This window comes from Perca flavescens, chromosome 8 (assembly GCF_004354835.1).
Source record: "Perca flavescens isolate YP-PL-M2 chromosome 8, PFLA_1.0, whole genome shotgun sequence".
In the NCBI taxonomy this organism is placed as follows: Eukaryota; Metazoa; Chordata; class Actinopteri; order Perciformes; family Percidae; genus Perca; species Perca flavescens.
In genome coordinates, this window is record NC_041338.1 from 16,378,950 (window position 1) to 16,391,988 (window position 13,039).

The following is a 13,039-nucleotide window of genomic DNA, read 5'->3' on the forward strand; positions in this document are numbered from 1 at the left end:
CCTACCTGTGATTTTGACAACGCCGGGCGTTTCCAAACACTGCAAGGCTTGAAGAAGTCTGTGTCTTCGTGGATCGACACCGGCAGCAGATCCCCAGAGCCCAGCGCGAACAACCTTGGACCTGCAGGAGCACAACAGGACAGTCAACATGAGCAGGTAAGGACTCGGGTCTGGTCCACGATGAAAGGACATAAAAGCAATTAAAGTCAATTAGCGCATGAATGAGTTGCATGACACGACAATAGCAGAACTGACAGGAGAAAAAAAAAACTTTTCCTGATGGTCTGAATAATAATAATAATAATAATAATAATAATAATAATAATAATAATAATAATAATAATAATAATAATAATAACTTTTATTTATATAGCACCTTTCATGAAACCCAAGGACACTTCAGAGAATGACTGTGGCTAAGCTAAAGGAGGTTGTAGGCTGTGGTAAACAGGTAGTGTTTTAGGAGTTCTTTTTTTAAATCTCCAGGGATGTAGGATTTCGGATATCTGCAGTGAGGGTGTTCCAGAGGGATGGGGCTGCAACACTAAAGGCTCTGATAAGACTTATATAGACTTGTAGGAAAGTAACAAAGTAAGGACATTTAAAATGTTGAGGTAGCCTACTTGCACAATATGCTACTTCAGTATTACTCTCACATGGGGCATTGTTTTCTGCATTATGAGACTTTTAAGATATATCTTATGGTAAGCTACCTTGTGCTTTTTTTAATTATAACCTTTATTTTACCAGGAAAAAGAATCACATTGAGATTACAATCTCTTTTACAAGTGAGCCCTGGCCAAGAAGGTAGCACATAGAGGATACACTTTAACAGACAACAAATAACAGACAGACAGGGATGGGCAGGAATAAGAAATAAGAAATAAAAACAGAAAATCACATTTTAAAAACAAGCGCAGACATATATTTGATTTAGGTAGGACTTGAATTCAGTATGTGAAATAAAAACCTGCAGTTTTAGCTGATTTTGCAACTCATTCCATGAAGTTGGAGCACTGTAACTAAAAGCAGTTTTGCCAAACTCTGTTTTAGTTAGTGGAACATCATACAGTATGTATCTACTTGATCTTAGATTGTATTCAGATCTACTAGATTTTTGGAGCAGTTCATAAAAGCATCAAGACTTACAGCTGTTATGCGGATCTGTTTCCATTGTATTTTCATGTTTTTGTGATGTAGAGAAGTTGACCCCTTCTTGGACATGCATGTCCCATTATACTTGTAACATGAACCACGAAAGGAAGGGCTGGTTTACCCTTTTATCCTACATTGTCCACAGATAATTCAATCAGTTCTTATGTGCAGCTGTCTTTTTTTTTATGTAGAACTATTATAAAGGAGGAATGTCAGTGACAATGGCAACTTTTTAAACGATGTTTGAAATGCCATAATAACATTTACTGGCTATATAATGCCTAAACAAACACTATGGGGGCCTTAGTGTGACAGGTGAAGATTTTCTTTGGTACCGGCTGTCTGAAAGGTGTCTCACACATCCATCATGCTGTCTAGCTTCATATTTAGCCTACAGATATAAGAGGGCTATTGATCTTGATCTATTGAGCCCAATATCACAGATCACAAATTTGCCTCAAGGGGCACACAACACCCTCTATCCTTAGACCTATGTGAATAAGCAAGTTTCATGATTTCAGGCAGCAAAATTCTAGAGGGCACTTGAGGGCAAATGTGCCAGTTTTGCTGGATTTAAACTGAAGCAGACAGATTTCATGTTGCAATTAGTGATGGGAGGGGTTGGTGAATTTAGTTGTACACAGTGTCCTTTTTGAGCCCTTCTTTGTGCCACAATTTAATTCATGCATGTTTATTCATGAAGCTGAAGAGCAACTTTCGAAACTTGTCCCCGCATGAACTTTTTATTGTGTGTGTTCCTTGTTGGAAAGGTTGATGTCTCAAATAAGTTTTAAGAATTCAAATATGTTGCTCTTGAGATCTTGTAGATTTCAGTCCGAATGTGTGAACATGAGTTGTTTGTCTCACAGTGAAATGCTCTTGCTAGAAAACTATAAAAATCCTGATACAATTTCTGCGGCTCAGAAGATTTGATGACTGGCATCAATTATTGTTTTTTAACAGGGCTTTTTCAACACAACACAATGCTGTTATGGAAAGGTAGTGAAAATCATCCAATCACCAAGTAGAGGCAGCTCGCCCAAAGCCCATATCTGGAGTCAATTACGGTTAAAACGGTTAAACGTTCTCTGAGCACAGATTACCTAGAGTACAATGAAAAAAACAACAGACATAGTAGAGAATGAGGAGGAAAAAGGGAAGTAGAATGTAATGTGTTCAGCATTACAGATCAGAAAAGCACTCCTCATTATTATAGATGTGTTCTGTCAATGTTAATAAATGCATGATTTTATGATTAATTTGGTTCTTATTAGTCGTCCACACTTGTTTCATCACAGTGAGTCATAGCATAAAGTATTTTTTAAGAACATTTTGCAGTAGTTTTTTTTATAACATGGAAAAGAACATTAACATCATTAACATTTACCCTGTGACAACCGTTTGGATGAATATTAAAATTGTATTGTCTGTACTTTGTCATTGTCATTCAACAATCTTTACTCTGCCATGATGTAACTGTTTGCATCCGTTGCTGATTGAGAGACCGTGTGCTGTTCATTTAGTCAGGCATGTAACTCATATCTAACCAAATTCAATTTTTTCTTCCCAATAATTAAATGCATATTAATGACTATTCTTAGTTTGACTGATTACTTAATTTTTTAGTGCACTGCCCATGCTAATGCATTCAGCCCATCTTTCACACTATTACACCTACTGTGTAATTATTGCAGTTCCTGAGGGGTTTAATGCGCATGACTCTAGCTGTGGAACAAACAGAGACAGTGACACCACTGTTTATAGCGTGACACTGTGAGGAGAGAGACTAACAATTTTTCCAAAACATTATCTGGTACATAAAGTCCTGCCGGTTATTATATTCACCCAGCAAAAAATTGCTTTGTGAAGTCAACAGTCAAGTCAAGTCAATTGTATTTGTATAGCCCAATATCACAAACCACACATTTGCCTCAAGGGGCTTTACAATCTGTACAGCATACGACACCCGTTGTCCTTTTCGACATACAGGATAGGAGAAAGGAAAGGAGAAGGAAAAACTCCCCAAACAAACCCCTTTAATGGGGGCAACAGAAAGGTTGCAGTTTTGTTTTCCACCGTCAGAATGTGAGGATCTCGGGTTGCAGTAACAATTTAATGTAATAGCAGGGCATAATTGTAATGACCTACATCATCTATATGGTAACATGTTGCGTAATCACTGGTGCAAAGATGGACTTCAAACTTTGAATTAGCATGGGGCTGTCCATGTCAAATGCTATAACATGTAGGGCAAAAAAGGGTTCACCACTGCAGGACTCTGGTGGGGCAGCATTGCAATAGGTTTTGATTACCTTTGTAGGCCAAAAGTCAGACTCTCTGTTCTGTTCTGTTCTGTCTCATACAAATGTTGGTTTAAAGAACAAAAACAAACATCAGCCAAAAAAAACGATTCTGTTGACTTTATTGATTTATTTTTTAAACATCTCATCTTGCAGTTGGAAGCAACATCACCCAAAATGTAATTGTTGTAAAATCTTAAGACAATTATCTTGACGTTCCTAAATACTTTAAAATCCTACATCTGACATTAATAAGAATCTTTGTTACTTTAACATGCACATTGACAACACCATAAGCTGACTAACTGCTTAAAAAATTACATGTTTGAGGATATAATCATCAGATTATAAACTTTTACTTTCTTCAGATGTCTGATTAGCAAGTCGGAGGTGGCCGGGTTCATCGAGAGGTGTATGACAGGTGTGGGCACAAAGCCGCATCATGCCCGCAGCCTGGCCGAGGTACTGGTGGAGGGAGACCACAGAGGACACTACAGCCATGGACTCAACAGGATGGGTCAGTGGGGCACTGGAAGCTTATCACTTTATCTACTTGTTTGATTTAAAGGTGGCAGCACAATTGTAATAGTACAGAAGAAACATTTTGTAAACTTTGACACTATAAAGGGCAATGTAAAACAGTTTTTCACAAAGGCAATTATTTTTGTATTTTGTCCTTTGAAAACAATCTTAATTACCAGTTACATTTTATGCACTATAATGTGTATACTATGAATTTATTTGAAAAATGGGGCAGACTAATGAGGTACTTTAGAATTTTAAGTCTACATATGAAAACAAATCTCTCTGCTAAACTTCAACTTCATGATTTGGACATTTTTGAAGTCTGTATTCAAATATGGTTGTTGTTTGTGCTCGCTGGCTCTGTACTTTTTGACAGACATGTATGTAAAGGACATCCAGTCAGGAATCTGTGCCAAGGACGGTGAGCCAGTGGTGGAGAAGGAGAGTGCAGCCACAGCACTGGTGGATGGGAAAAACCTCCTGGGTCCTGTGGTGGGAAACTTCTGCATGAAACTGGCCATTAAGAAGGCAAAAGAAGCTGGCATTGGCTGGGTGGTGGCACACGGTGAGTCCAAACATCCTGATGCTGTAATTGTAGGTGAATGATTTAAAAACTTGAAAGGCCATAACTGCTGCACTGGTCCAGTTCTATAGAAACTTAAATTTTATGATGCATTGTGATTGAGCCAAGGCGCCTCCACGGGATAAACAGGTTTTCTCGTTTCCTGTGAACTGTAACATGCTCAAGTTTCAGATGCAGGTCTGTATTTGATTAATTGCTGAACTTTCAGCATTCATATAGGGATTATCTTCACTGTTGAAATATTAGTGGAATGGAGAAAGCATAGTATTATATAACAGGCAATTAAGTGCAGTAGAAGAGAAATCAAAACCACTGTAGTGTTTGATAAGTGCAAAGTGAGTTGGATTTCAATTAATAGGATTTACTTGAGAGAGGAGAAAGTTGTGATTATGTTTTTGGCAGAATAATCCCTTTTCAGTATCAGAGAAGAATTTTATTTCACTAAAGTGATCAACGAATCTTGACAAAACAATGCAAATACTGTATGGCACTTTTCTGTCTTAGGTTCCAACCACTACGGTATTGCAGGATACTACTCAATGCAAGCTCTGAAGGAAAACATGATTGTGAGTGAAAGGTTTATCTGCCTTTTATAAATTCAAAAAACAAAATGTCCTTTTTTTTAGGAATGGAGGTGAATGTGCTGTGTGATCTAATTGTATGTCTAATAACAATCTGACCACCACAGGGCATGTCATTTACCAACACGTCCCCACTGGTGGTTCCCACACGTGGTAAAGAGGTAAATGTACAGAATAAACTGTACTTTTTGCCATAAACAACCTCTCTGTCTCATTCTAATACTGTGATCATGTGGTTTGTAGTGCACTTTGGGCACCAACCCCATCAGCGTGGCAGCTCCTGCTAAAGACGGAGACAGCTTTGTTCTGGATATGGCCACATCAGCAGTAGCACTTGGAAAGGTAAGGTCAGCTTTATACTGTACTAATAAGCCATCAAGGAAGCCTTACGTACAGAGCATAACTTGCCAAGAGTCGTTTGACCCAAGCTGTTTTTAGTTTAATGCCACATGTTTGTTTGTCCAATAGCTATCTAAATAACTATCTAAAATTAAAATTGATGAAATAGTTGGTTTAGTTATTGGTTTAGAATTTATACTAACTTGGTTGATTTGGACATAAATGCATCACCGTTTTTTCTAAAACTAGTTTGAATAGCAGAAGCACAATCCTTGTGGCCACTAGTTGAATAAGTTGTTAAGAGGCCACTTACAGTTATAATGATTTATTGAAATATTTTAAGTCTTTTAATAAAAGCATTTTTAGTTTTATTTCATGCTATAATGTGCACTTGTCAAGTTCTTTGTAACTGCGGTTTTGAAACGCTATATACTTAAAGTCTTCTTATTCAATGTCATGATGTTTTATGCACACAGGTGGAGCTCTATGAACGGCGTGGAGACCCCATCCCTGAGGGCTGGGGCTGTGATGCCCAGGGCAAGCTGACCACCGACCCTAAGAGAGTTCTGAGCGGAGGAGGACTGGTGCCCATCGGCGGCAGTGAAGCCACAGGTCAGAAACCAGCTGATAAAAGTCTGCTCAGGGAAGGAAAGGTCCTGTCCATTTTTTTTCTTCATTCTGTTAGCATGTTATTAAACATAATTTATAGTAGTTTTCTGGGTGGTGCCCAGCTAATGATGTGGGCTACCTAGATAACTGGAGTGCGTTCTGGGGAAGGTCTGATTAGGAGAGATGGCATTCATCCCACTTTGGACGGAGCCGATTTCATATCAAGAAATCTGACCGAGTCTATTATTGGTCATAAACCATGACAACCCAAGGTTGAAGTCAGTAATCAGAGGTGCAGTGCTATGCGCTTCTCTGTGCTTCCATTGGAGCAGTCGCCCACTCATAGTCCCATAACCACGGTGTCTGTCCCCCGACTCAGATCAGTTAAATCAAAGGTAAACAAAAGAGGAGCTATACTTAAGAACATAATTGGAATTAAAACTACCACTGCAATGATAGAACAGAATAGGAAAATTAGATGTGGACCATTAAATATTAGATCTCTGTCTTCTAAAGCAGAGATCTTCAACAGGGGGTCCGGGACCCCTAGGGGGTCCTCAGAGTCACTGCAGGGGGGCCACCAAATTATAGTTAATTTTTGAAGGTTTTTTCCACATTAAAATGTCTTAACATGAATCCAATATATTATTAGCATGATAGGCTTACTGGCCTATAGGTAAGGTAGTCACTAAGGTAGCCATCCTAAGGATTCAATGTGCCACATGTACAGTATGTGCAACATTTAAAGATGATTTATAAAATCATGCCCACAATAATTACTTTAATAGCTTAGTATTCAATGCACTAAAAAGGTATGTGTAAAGGCTTTAGGCCACCTTACACTTTACTTTAGGCCCAATATATATGCAACTTAATTTTATACAATATACAGTATGTAGTAGGGTGTCCCTGCTCCATCTCTTTTTCAGTTTAGGGGTCCTTGGTTTAAAACACGTTGAAGACCCCTGTTCTAAAGCAGTACTAGTAAACTATTTGATATCAAATAATCAAATTGATCTATTATGTCTTACCGAAACATGGCTGTGCCATGAAGAATATGTTAGTCTAAATGAATCCACTCCTCAGGCTGAGGAGGGGGAGTTGCAGGTAAATGTTTTAATATCCATGTGGACGTTGACAACAATAGCCTTAGTATTGTTTTCAACTCACTACTAGATTCAATTGGTTTCAGTTAGAGTGTGCATAAGACCACTCAATGTTTTAGCCATACCCTCAACCTTGTGCTGGCATATGGCATTGAAATTGAAGATTTAATAGGATTTCTGCAGAATCCTTTATTATCAGACTTTTCTTTAATAACTTTGGAATTCTTACTACCCAACTATACAAAATTAGAAGAAAAGAAAGAAGCTTCTACACTAGATGCCTATCTGACAGTGCTATAGCTAAATTTAAGGAAGATTTTCCAACAGCATTTAATTCAATAGTGTGCCTTAATATAACAGAGGACTCTTATGTTAACTTTAGTCCCTCCCAAATTGATAATTTTGTAGACGGTGCTACGGCCTGACTACGGACAACTTTAGACTCTGTTGCTCCTTTCAAAAAGAAGATGATGAAGCAAAGGAAACTAGCACTTGGTATAACTCCCAAACTCACAAATTATAAAAAACCTCGAGAAAATTTGAAAGTAAATGGCGTTTCACCAATCTGGAAGAATATTGTTTAGATTGTCAAGACAGTCTGAAAACATATAGGAAGGCCCTCAGAAATGCCAGATCAGACTATTACTCATCACTAATAGAAGAAAATAAGAACAACCCAAGGTTTCTTTTCAGCACTGTAGCCAGGCTGACAGAGAGTCACAGCTCTATTGAGCCATCTATTCCTCTAGCTCTGAGTAGTGACAACTTCATGAGCTTCTTTAATGATAAAATTATAGCAATTATAGAACTTCTAACGGTTCACCTTTAAACACAGGACCAACAATTAATGTTAAAAGTCTCTTCAGCTCCCAGAATGTCCCTTGTGGTTCCTAGAGTCTCTAAAAGTAGAATGAGAGCCAGAGCCTTCAGCTATCAGGCTCCTCTCCTGTGTAACCAGCTCCCAGTCTGGGTTCGGGAGGCAGACGCCGTCACCACATTTAAGAGTAAACTTAAAACTCTCCTCTTTGATAAAGCTTACTGTACGTACACACCAGCTCTTAATTATGCTGTTATAGTTTTAGACTGCCGGGGAACTTCCTTTGACACACTGAGCTCATCTCTCCTCTCTTTCCCTCTGTGTGCATCCATGTCCCAGAAATGTTTGTTACTAACTTAGCTCTGGGGAGCTTATTCCCCGGAGTCCTTATGCTTTTTCGCCCAGCAGTTTTCCTTGGATTAGGGTGGCATCTAAATCATGGTTGCAGCTGTCGCCGTGGTCCTGCTCCGCACTCTGCTATGCCCTGCTACACCCTGCTACGCTCTGCAGTGCTCTGCTACGCCCTGCTATGTCCTGCTATGCCCTGTGGTGCCCAGCTACGCCATGAACTACTACAACTACTATTTTTAGCCATAGTTCCATTATCTTTATTGTGACTATAATTGCCACTGTACATCACACTCCCAACCGGCACCGTCAGACATCGCCTACCAAGAGCCTGGGTCTGTCTGAGGTTTCTCCCTAAAAGGAAACTTTCCTCATCACCCGAGGTTTCTCCCTAAAAGGGAGTTTTTCTTCACCACTGTCGCACTAAATGCTTGCTCTTGGGGGAATTACTGGAATTGTTGGGTCTTTGTAAATTATAGCCGTACTCTATCTGTAAAGTGTCTTGAGATAACTCTCATTATGATTTGATACTATAATTAAAATTGAATTGAATTAATATAGGTTATACTGTTCTGTCTGCAGTTAGATTTTTAGACATTTTGCTGACATTCAGATAAATTAAAATAATTCTCCTGTCTTACCCTATCCTCACATATGATTGGTCAATAAAGGAGGAATTGTACAGTTTCTAATGTCAACCTTACTCTGACTGCCTGACTGTCAGTCTGTTATGTGCAGCAAAAAAAATGGAACTTGGTGTTTCACTATTTCTGCCAGAAATTTGAAAGCTGTGCATTTCTGTGTGTCCTGTAATGTCTGTTCATGTTGTTGACCTCAGGAGGGTACAAAGGCTACGGTCTGGGAATGATGGTGGAGGTGTTCTGTGGTATCTTGGCTGGTGCCCAGTACAGCAATCATGTCCGCACGTGGAAAGTAACGGATCGGGTTGCCAACCTGGTACGTTACTTGTTGTGTTTTAGAGAACATATTAACCTCATTTAAAGAAAGACCTGCCCCTTGTCCCACTTGTCTTATTATCTGTGAAATGACTGAAAAATGGGTTGAAAATGCTTTACCTTTAACTGATTGCTGCATGTTTATATCTAAAATGGAAATAAATCTTAGAAATGTAATAGGGTTTAAACTTGCTTTTACACATTCATAAAATGTCCTGTGGAGCCGAATTCATCCAATTTGATGTTGACAGAACTTTGGTGGCTTTGCAGTTGAATTATTTCTGTTGTCATCAAGGAGGTCGATTTAAAATTGGCTGCTGCCAATTAAAATAAAACCCACTGGTTTTATAATGTAGATGTTATGTTCCTCTTGTCAAAGTTGCTTAACCACTATGAGTTGGAGCATGTGACTGAACAGTTACCCTAAACATCAGCCAAATTGTATGTGTTGAAATAGGTCCATGCTATCTAAAAGATAAGCACAATCAATGAGTCTGACGTAGACCGTATTACGTCACAATGCAGCTCTCTTTACTGTTTGTATTGGGTCAGTTGACACTGACAGTGTTGTCATCTCCTATTTTGTGTTTTCAGGGTCAGTGTTTTGTTGCAATCAACCCAGAGAACTTTGCTCCCGGGTTTGCCGACAGGATGTCAGACCTACTGTCCATCCAGAGAGGGATGGACCCTGTGAGTAGATCCTACTGCTGCAATGTTGATATACAGACTCATTAGGGGGGATAAAATATGTAGATGATGTCCAATGATGGCAACTAAGCTCAGTCTCATAATTTTCAAAGAAAATTAAACAAAGTAAGTTAATTGCTTGGAATTTCATTTAGTTGTTGCTGGTGTTTGACACAGGCTGACCCAAGCACACCTGTTTTGGCTGCTGGAGATCCAGAGAGGATGAACATAAAGAAGTGTGAGGAGATGGGCGGGATCCCCTACCACATCAATGTCGTCAACTACATGGTAAGAGCGGCAACAAAAAACAACCCAAAAAACTAACTGGTCAGGGTCTGAAACATCAAAGATGACAATATAATACTATCATATCTGTATCCTAAATATGAAGCTATACAATCAGCAGCTGATTAGCATATTTTAGCATAAAGACTGGAAAAGGGGGAAACAGCTAGCCTTCAAGTTTACTAAGCTAAGTGGCTGCGGGCAGTAGCACCATACTGTATTTACCGTACAGACATGAGAGTTATAGTGATCTTCTCATCTATCTCCCAGCAAGCCAATAAGCATATTTCCCAAAATGTCCAACTATTGCTTTAATGAAAAGCCTTTGAGATTGAGTTTACTTAACTTCGTATTTGACTTTTTTCCCCTGCAGAATGAATGTGCCAAGAGAGTTGGTGTCAGCCCACTGCTGCCATGTACCAATCTTGTTTCCAATTAGTTGGTGAAGTCAAGATTCTCAGCATTGGAAATCTGGAACTTCTGCTTATCTTGAAGTTCACATTGAGCTACTTAGGAATGCAACTTTGTTTAGGGACATTATACATACTATTTTATTCATTTTAACCACACTTGTCAGGTGTAATCAGGTTGTTTGATGATCATCCAAACAGATGACAGACTAGGACCTCTTCAGATTAATAATCAGCTTTTGGAAAGAAGTCAACCAGAAAAATATTTTTGCCTTATCTCTTTTTGCACATACAAACTCAACCAGATGTTGCCTATAGCACCACCATGGACTGAGTTCCCTTACATATACAGTATCAGTGGTGGAAGAAGTATTCAGATCCTTTACTTAAGTAAAAGTACTAATACCATACTTTAAAAATACTTGGCCCTTTACAAGTAAAAGTCCTGCATTGCAAATATTACTTAAGTAAAAGTACATATCAGTAAGTATCATCAGGTAAAAGTACTCAATGCTGAAGAATTTTAGAAAACTGGAAACAATCCAAACTGTGTTTAATAGTGTAATCTAATCATTTCAGCTGGACTTGTAGGCCGTTATATTGTTGGGTAGTCTAATTTATAATCATTCAAGGTTCAAGATACTTTATTGTCATCTTTTATAAACTACATTTGTTTTGTGTGAAAAAATCTTAATTTGTAAAGTAACTAAAGCTGTTAGCTTTAGTGGAGTAAAAAGTACAATATTTCTCTCTGAAATGTTGTGGAGTAGAAGTAGAAAGTGGCATGAAAAGAAAAGACTCAAGTAAAGTACAAGTACCTCAACATTTGTACTTACTTAAGTACAGTACTTGAGTAAATGTACTTAGCTACATTCCACCACTGGACAGTATACTGTCTATGTAAGGGACCTCACCTTGTATACAAGTCATATTGTAGTTACAACTGTCACATTAGATAAACACTTCAACATCAGTCACTTGAAATCCAACCCAACATTATTTTAATCTCTTTGTATAATAACCATGACATTTGTGACATATAAAGGAACATTTTTCTTTCCTTATTTCAGGGACTCTTTGAAACATGTTATTTGTGTCTTGAGATACTTCATCCAAATTGTCTTCAAGATGCTGTATCTCTCACAGCGAAATACGCACATTTTTTATATAAAGCAGCTGTAAGTCGTTGATTTATTGCTGATGGCTGGATGTTAATGAGTTAACAGAGTTTGAGTGGTGCCGTTGAAAGATAAGCTAAAGTCATTGTGGTTTGTTGTCATCAAGTGAACAGTTGGGTCATTACTTGTTGGTGAGCTGCTTTACTTAAATTTCACTGCAGTTTTGTAACTGTACTTTAATCTAGATACTGTATGACGCACAAAAACAGTTTTGGTGTTTTTTATATACTCAAAAGCATTTAAAATGACTATGAGATTTTTTGAATACTTAAAAAAGTTCACTTTACCATGTGCCTTATTCAATAAAAACTAGTTTTTTCTGATTTATATCTTTTACAGAAATACCTCATGTTGTGTAATTAGATCAATATTTTATGCATAAATGTATTGCTGTTATTTTCATGGTTGTGCTTTACCAACTATTTCTGTCTATATCTATAAAACCAGCACCCTCAGGCATTTCAAACACCAGATGGCGTCATAAGCATCTACAAATGTAATGTAACGCCACTTGTGACAGGTAATATGCAGTTGAAGAAATATTTCCTTTCTCAGAATAGTTTATGTTGGCAAACACAGGCAATAAAACAAGAGCAGAAATAACCCTAACCCTAACTGCATCAAAGAAAGTAAGTATTGAAACATTTGACCCCGTAGTAGCTAAAAATCAATATACTCATTTTGTACTTTGATCCATTTTTTAAACAGTTTAACATGTGTTTCATGCCATCATCCTTTAACATTGCTTTTATGCCACAATCAAAATGCATTATATTCTTAATATCAACCTTTTTTCTCGTGTTGGCTTGTAGGTAATCGGTTAATTGTGACAACATTTTTACTTTATATTCAAGTTAATGCTGTAAGGCATAATATCATACAAAAGCAATTATACAAGTATAAACATTAAGTTGGTGTATTACTGTAAGATAACCTACAGCGTGCACTTTCATGTTCAACCTCCCTGACCTGAGAAAAATGATATGCTACAGCTTTCTCACCACTAGATGGAGACATAGTATAAGCGAACAGCTGGTTTTGAAGCATCACTGTGGACTCATGGCTGCCTTCATGACGTTTTATACACATTTCATGTGTTCTGTGATGTTGATAAGGTTGTTAGGTAGCTGTATCTAGACAGTTTACATATTTTTATATTT

At 38.0% G+C, this 13,039-nt stretch overlaps 1 protein-coding gene across 1 annotated transcript; it reads left to right on the plus strand.

Annotated features, from left to right (window-relative positions):
* Window positions 1-12,090, plus strand: LOC114560540 (uncharacterized oxidoreductase YjmC). The gene is made up of 11 exons (XM_028585979.1): window positions 1-156; window positions 3,824-3,972; window positions 4,357-4,545; window positions 5,068-5,129; window positions 5,252-5,305; window positions 5,388-5,486; window positions 5,960-6,095; window positions 9,202-9,320; window positions 9,914-10,009; window positions 10,184-10,294; window positions 10,665-12,090. The coding sequence occupies exons 1-11, from the start codon at window positions 149-151 to the stop codon at window positions 10,728-10,730; spliced, it is 1,089 nt and encodes a 362-aa protein (XP_028441780.1). The 5' UTR covers window positions 1-148; the 3' UTR covers window positions 10,731-12,090.
* The last annotated feature ends 949 nt before the right edge of the window (window positions 12,091-13,039 follow it).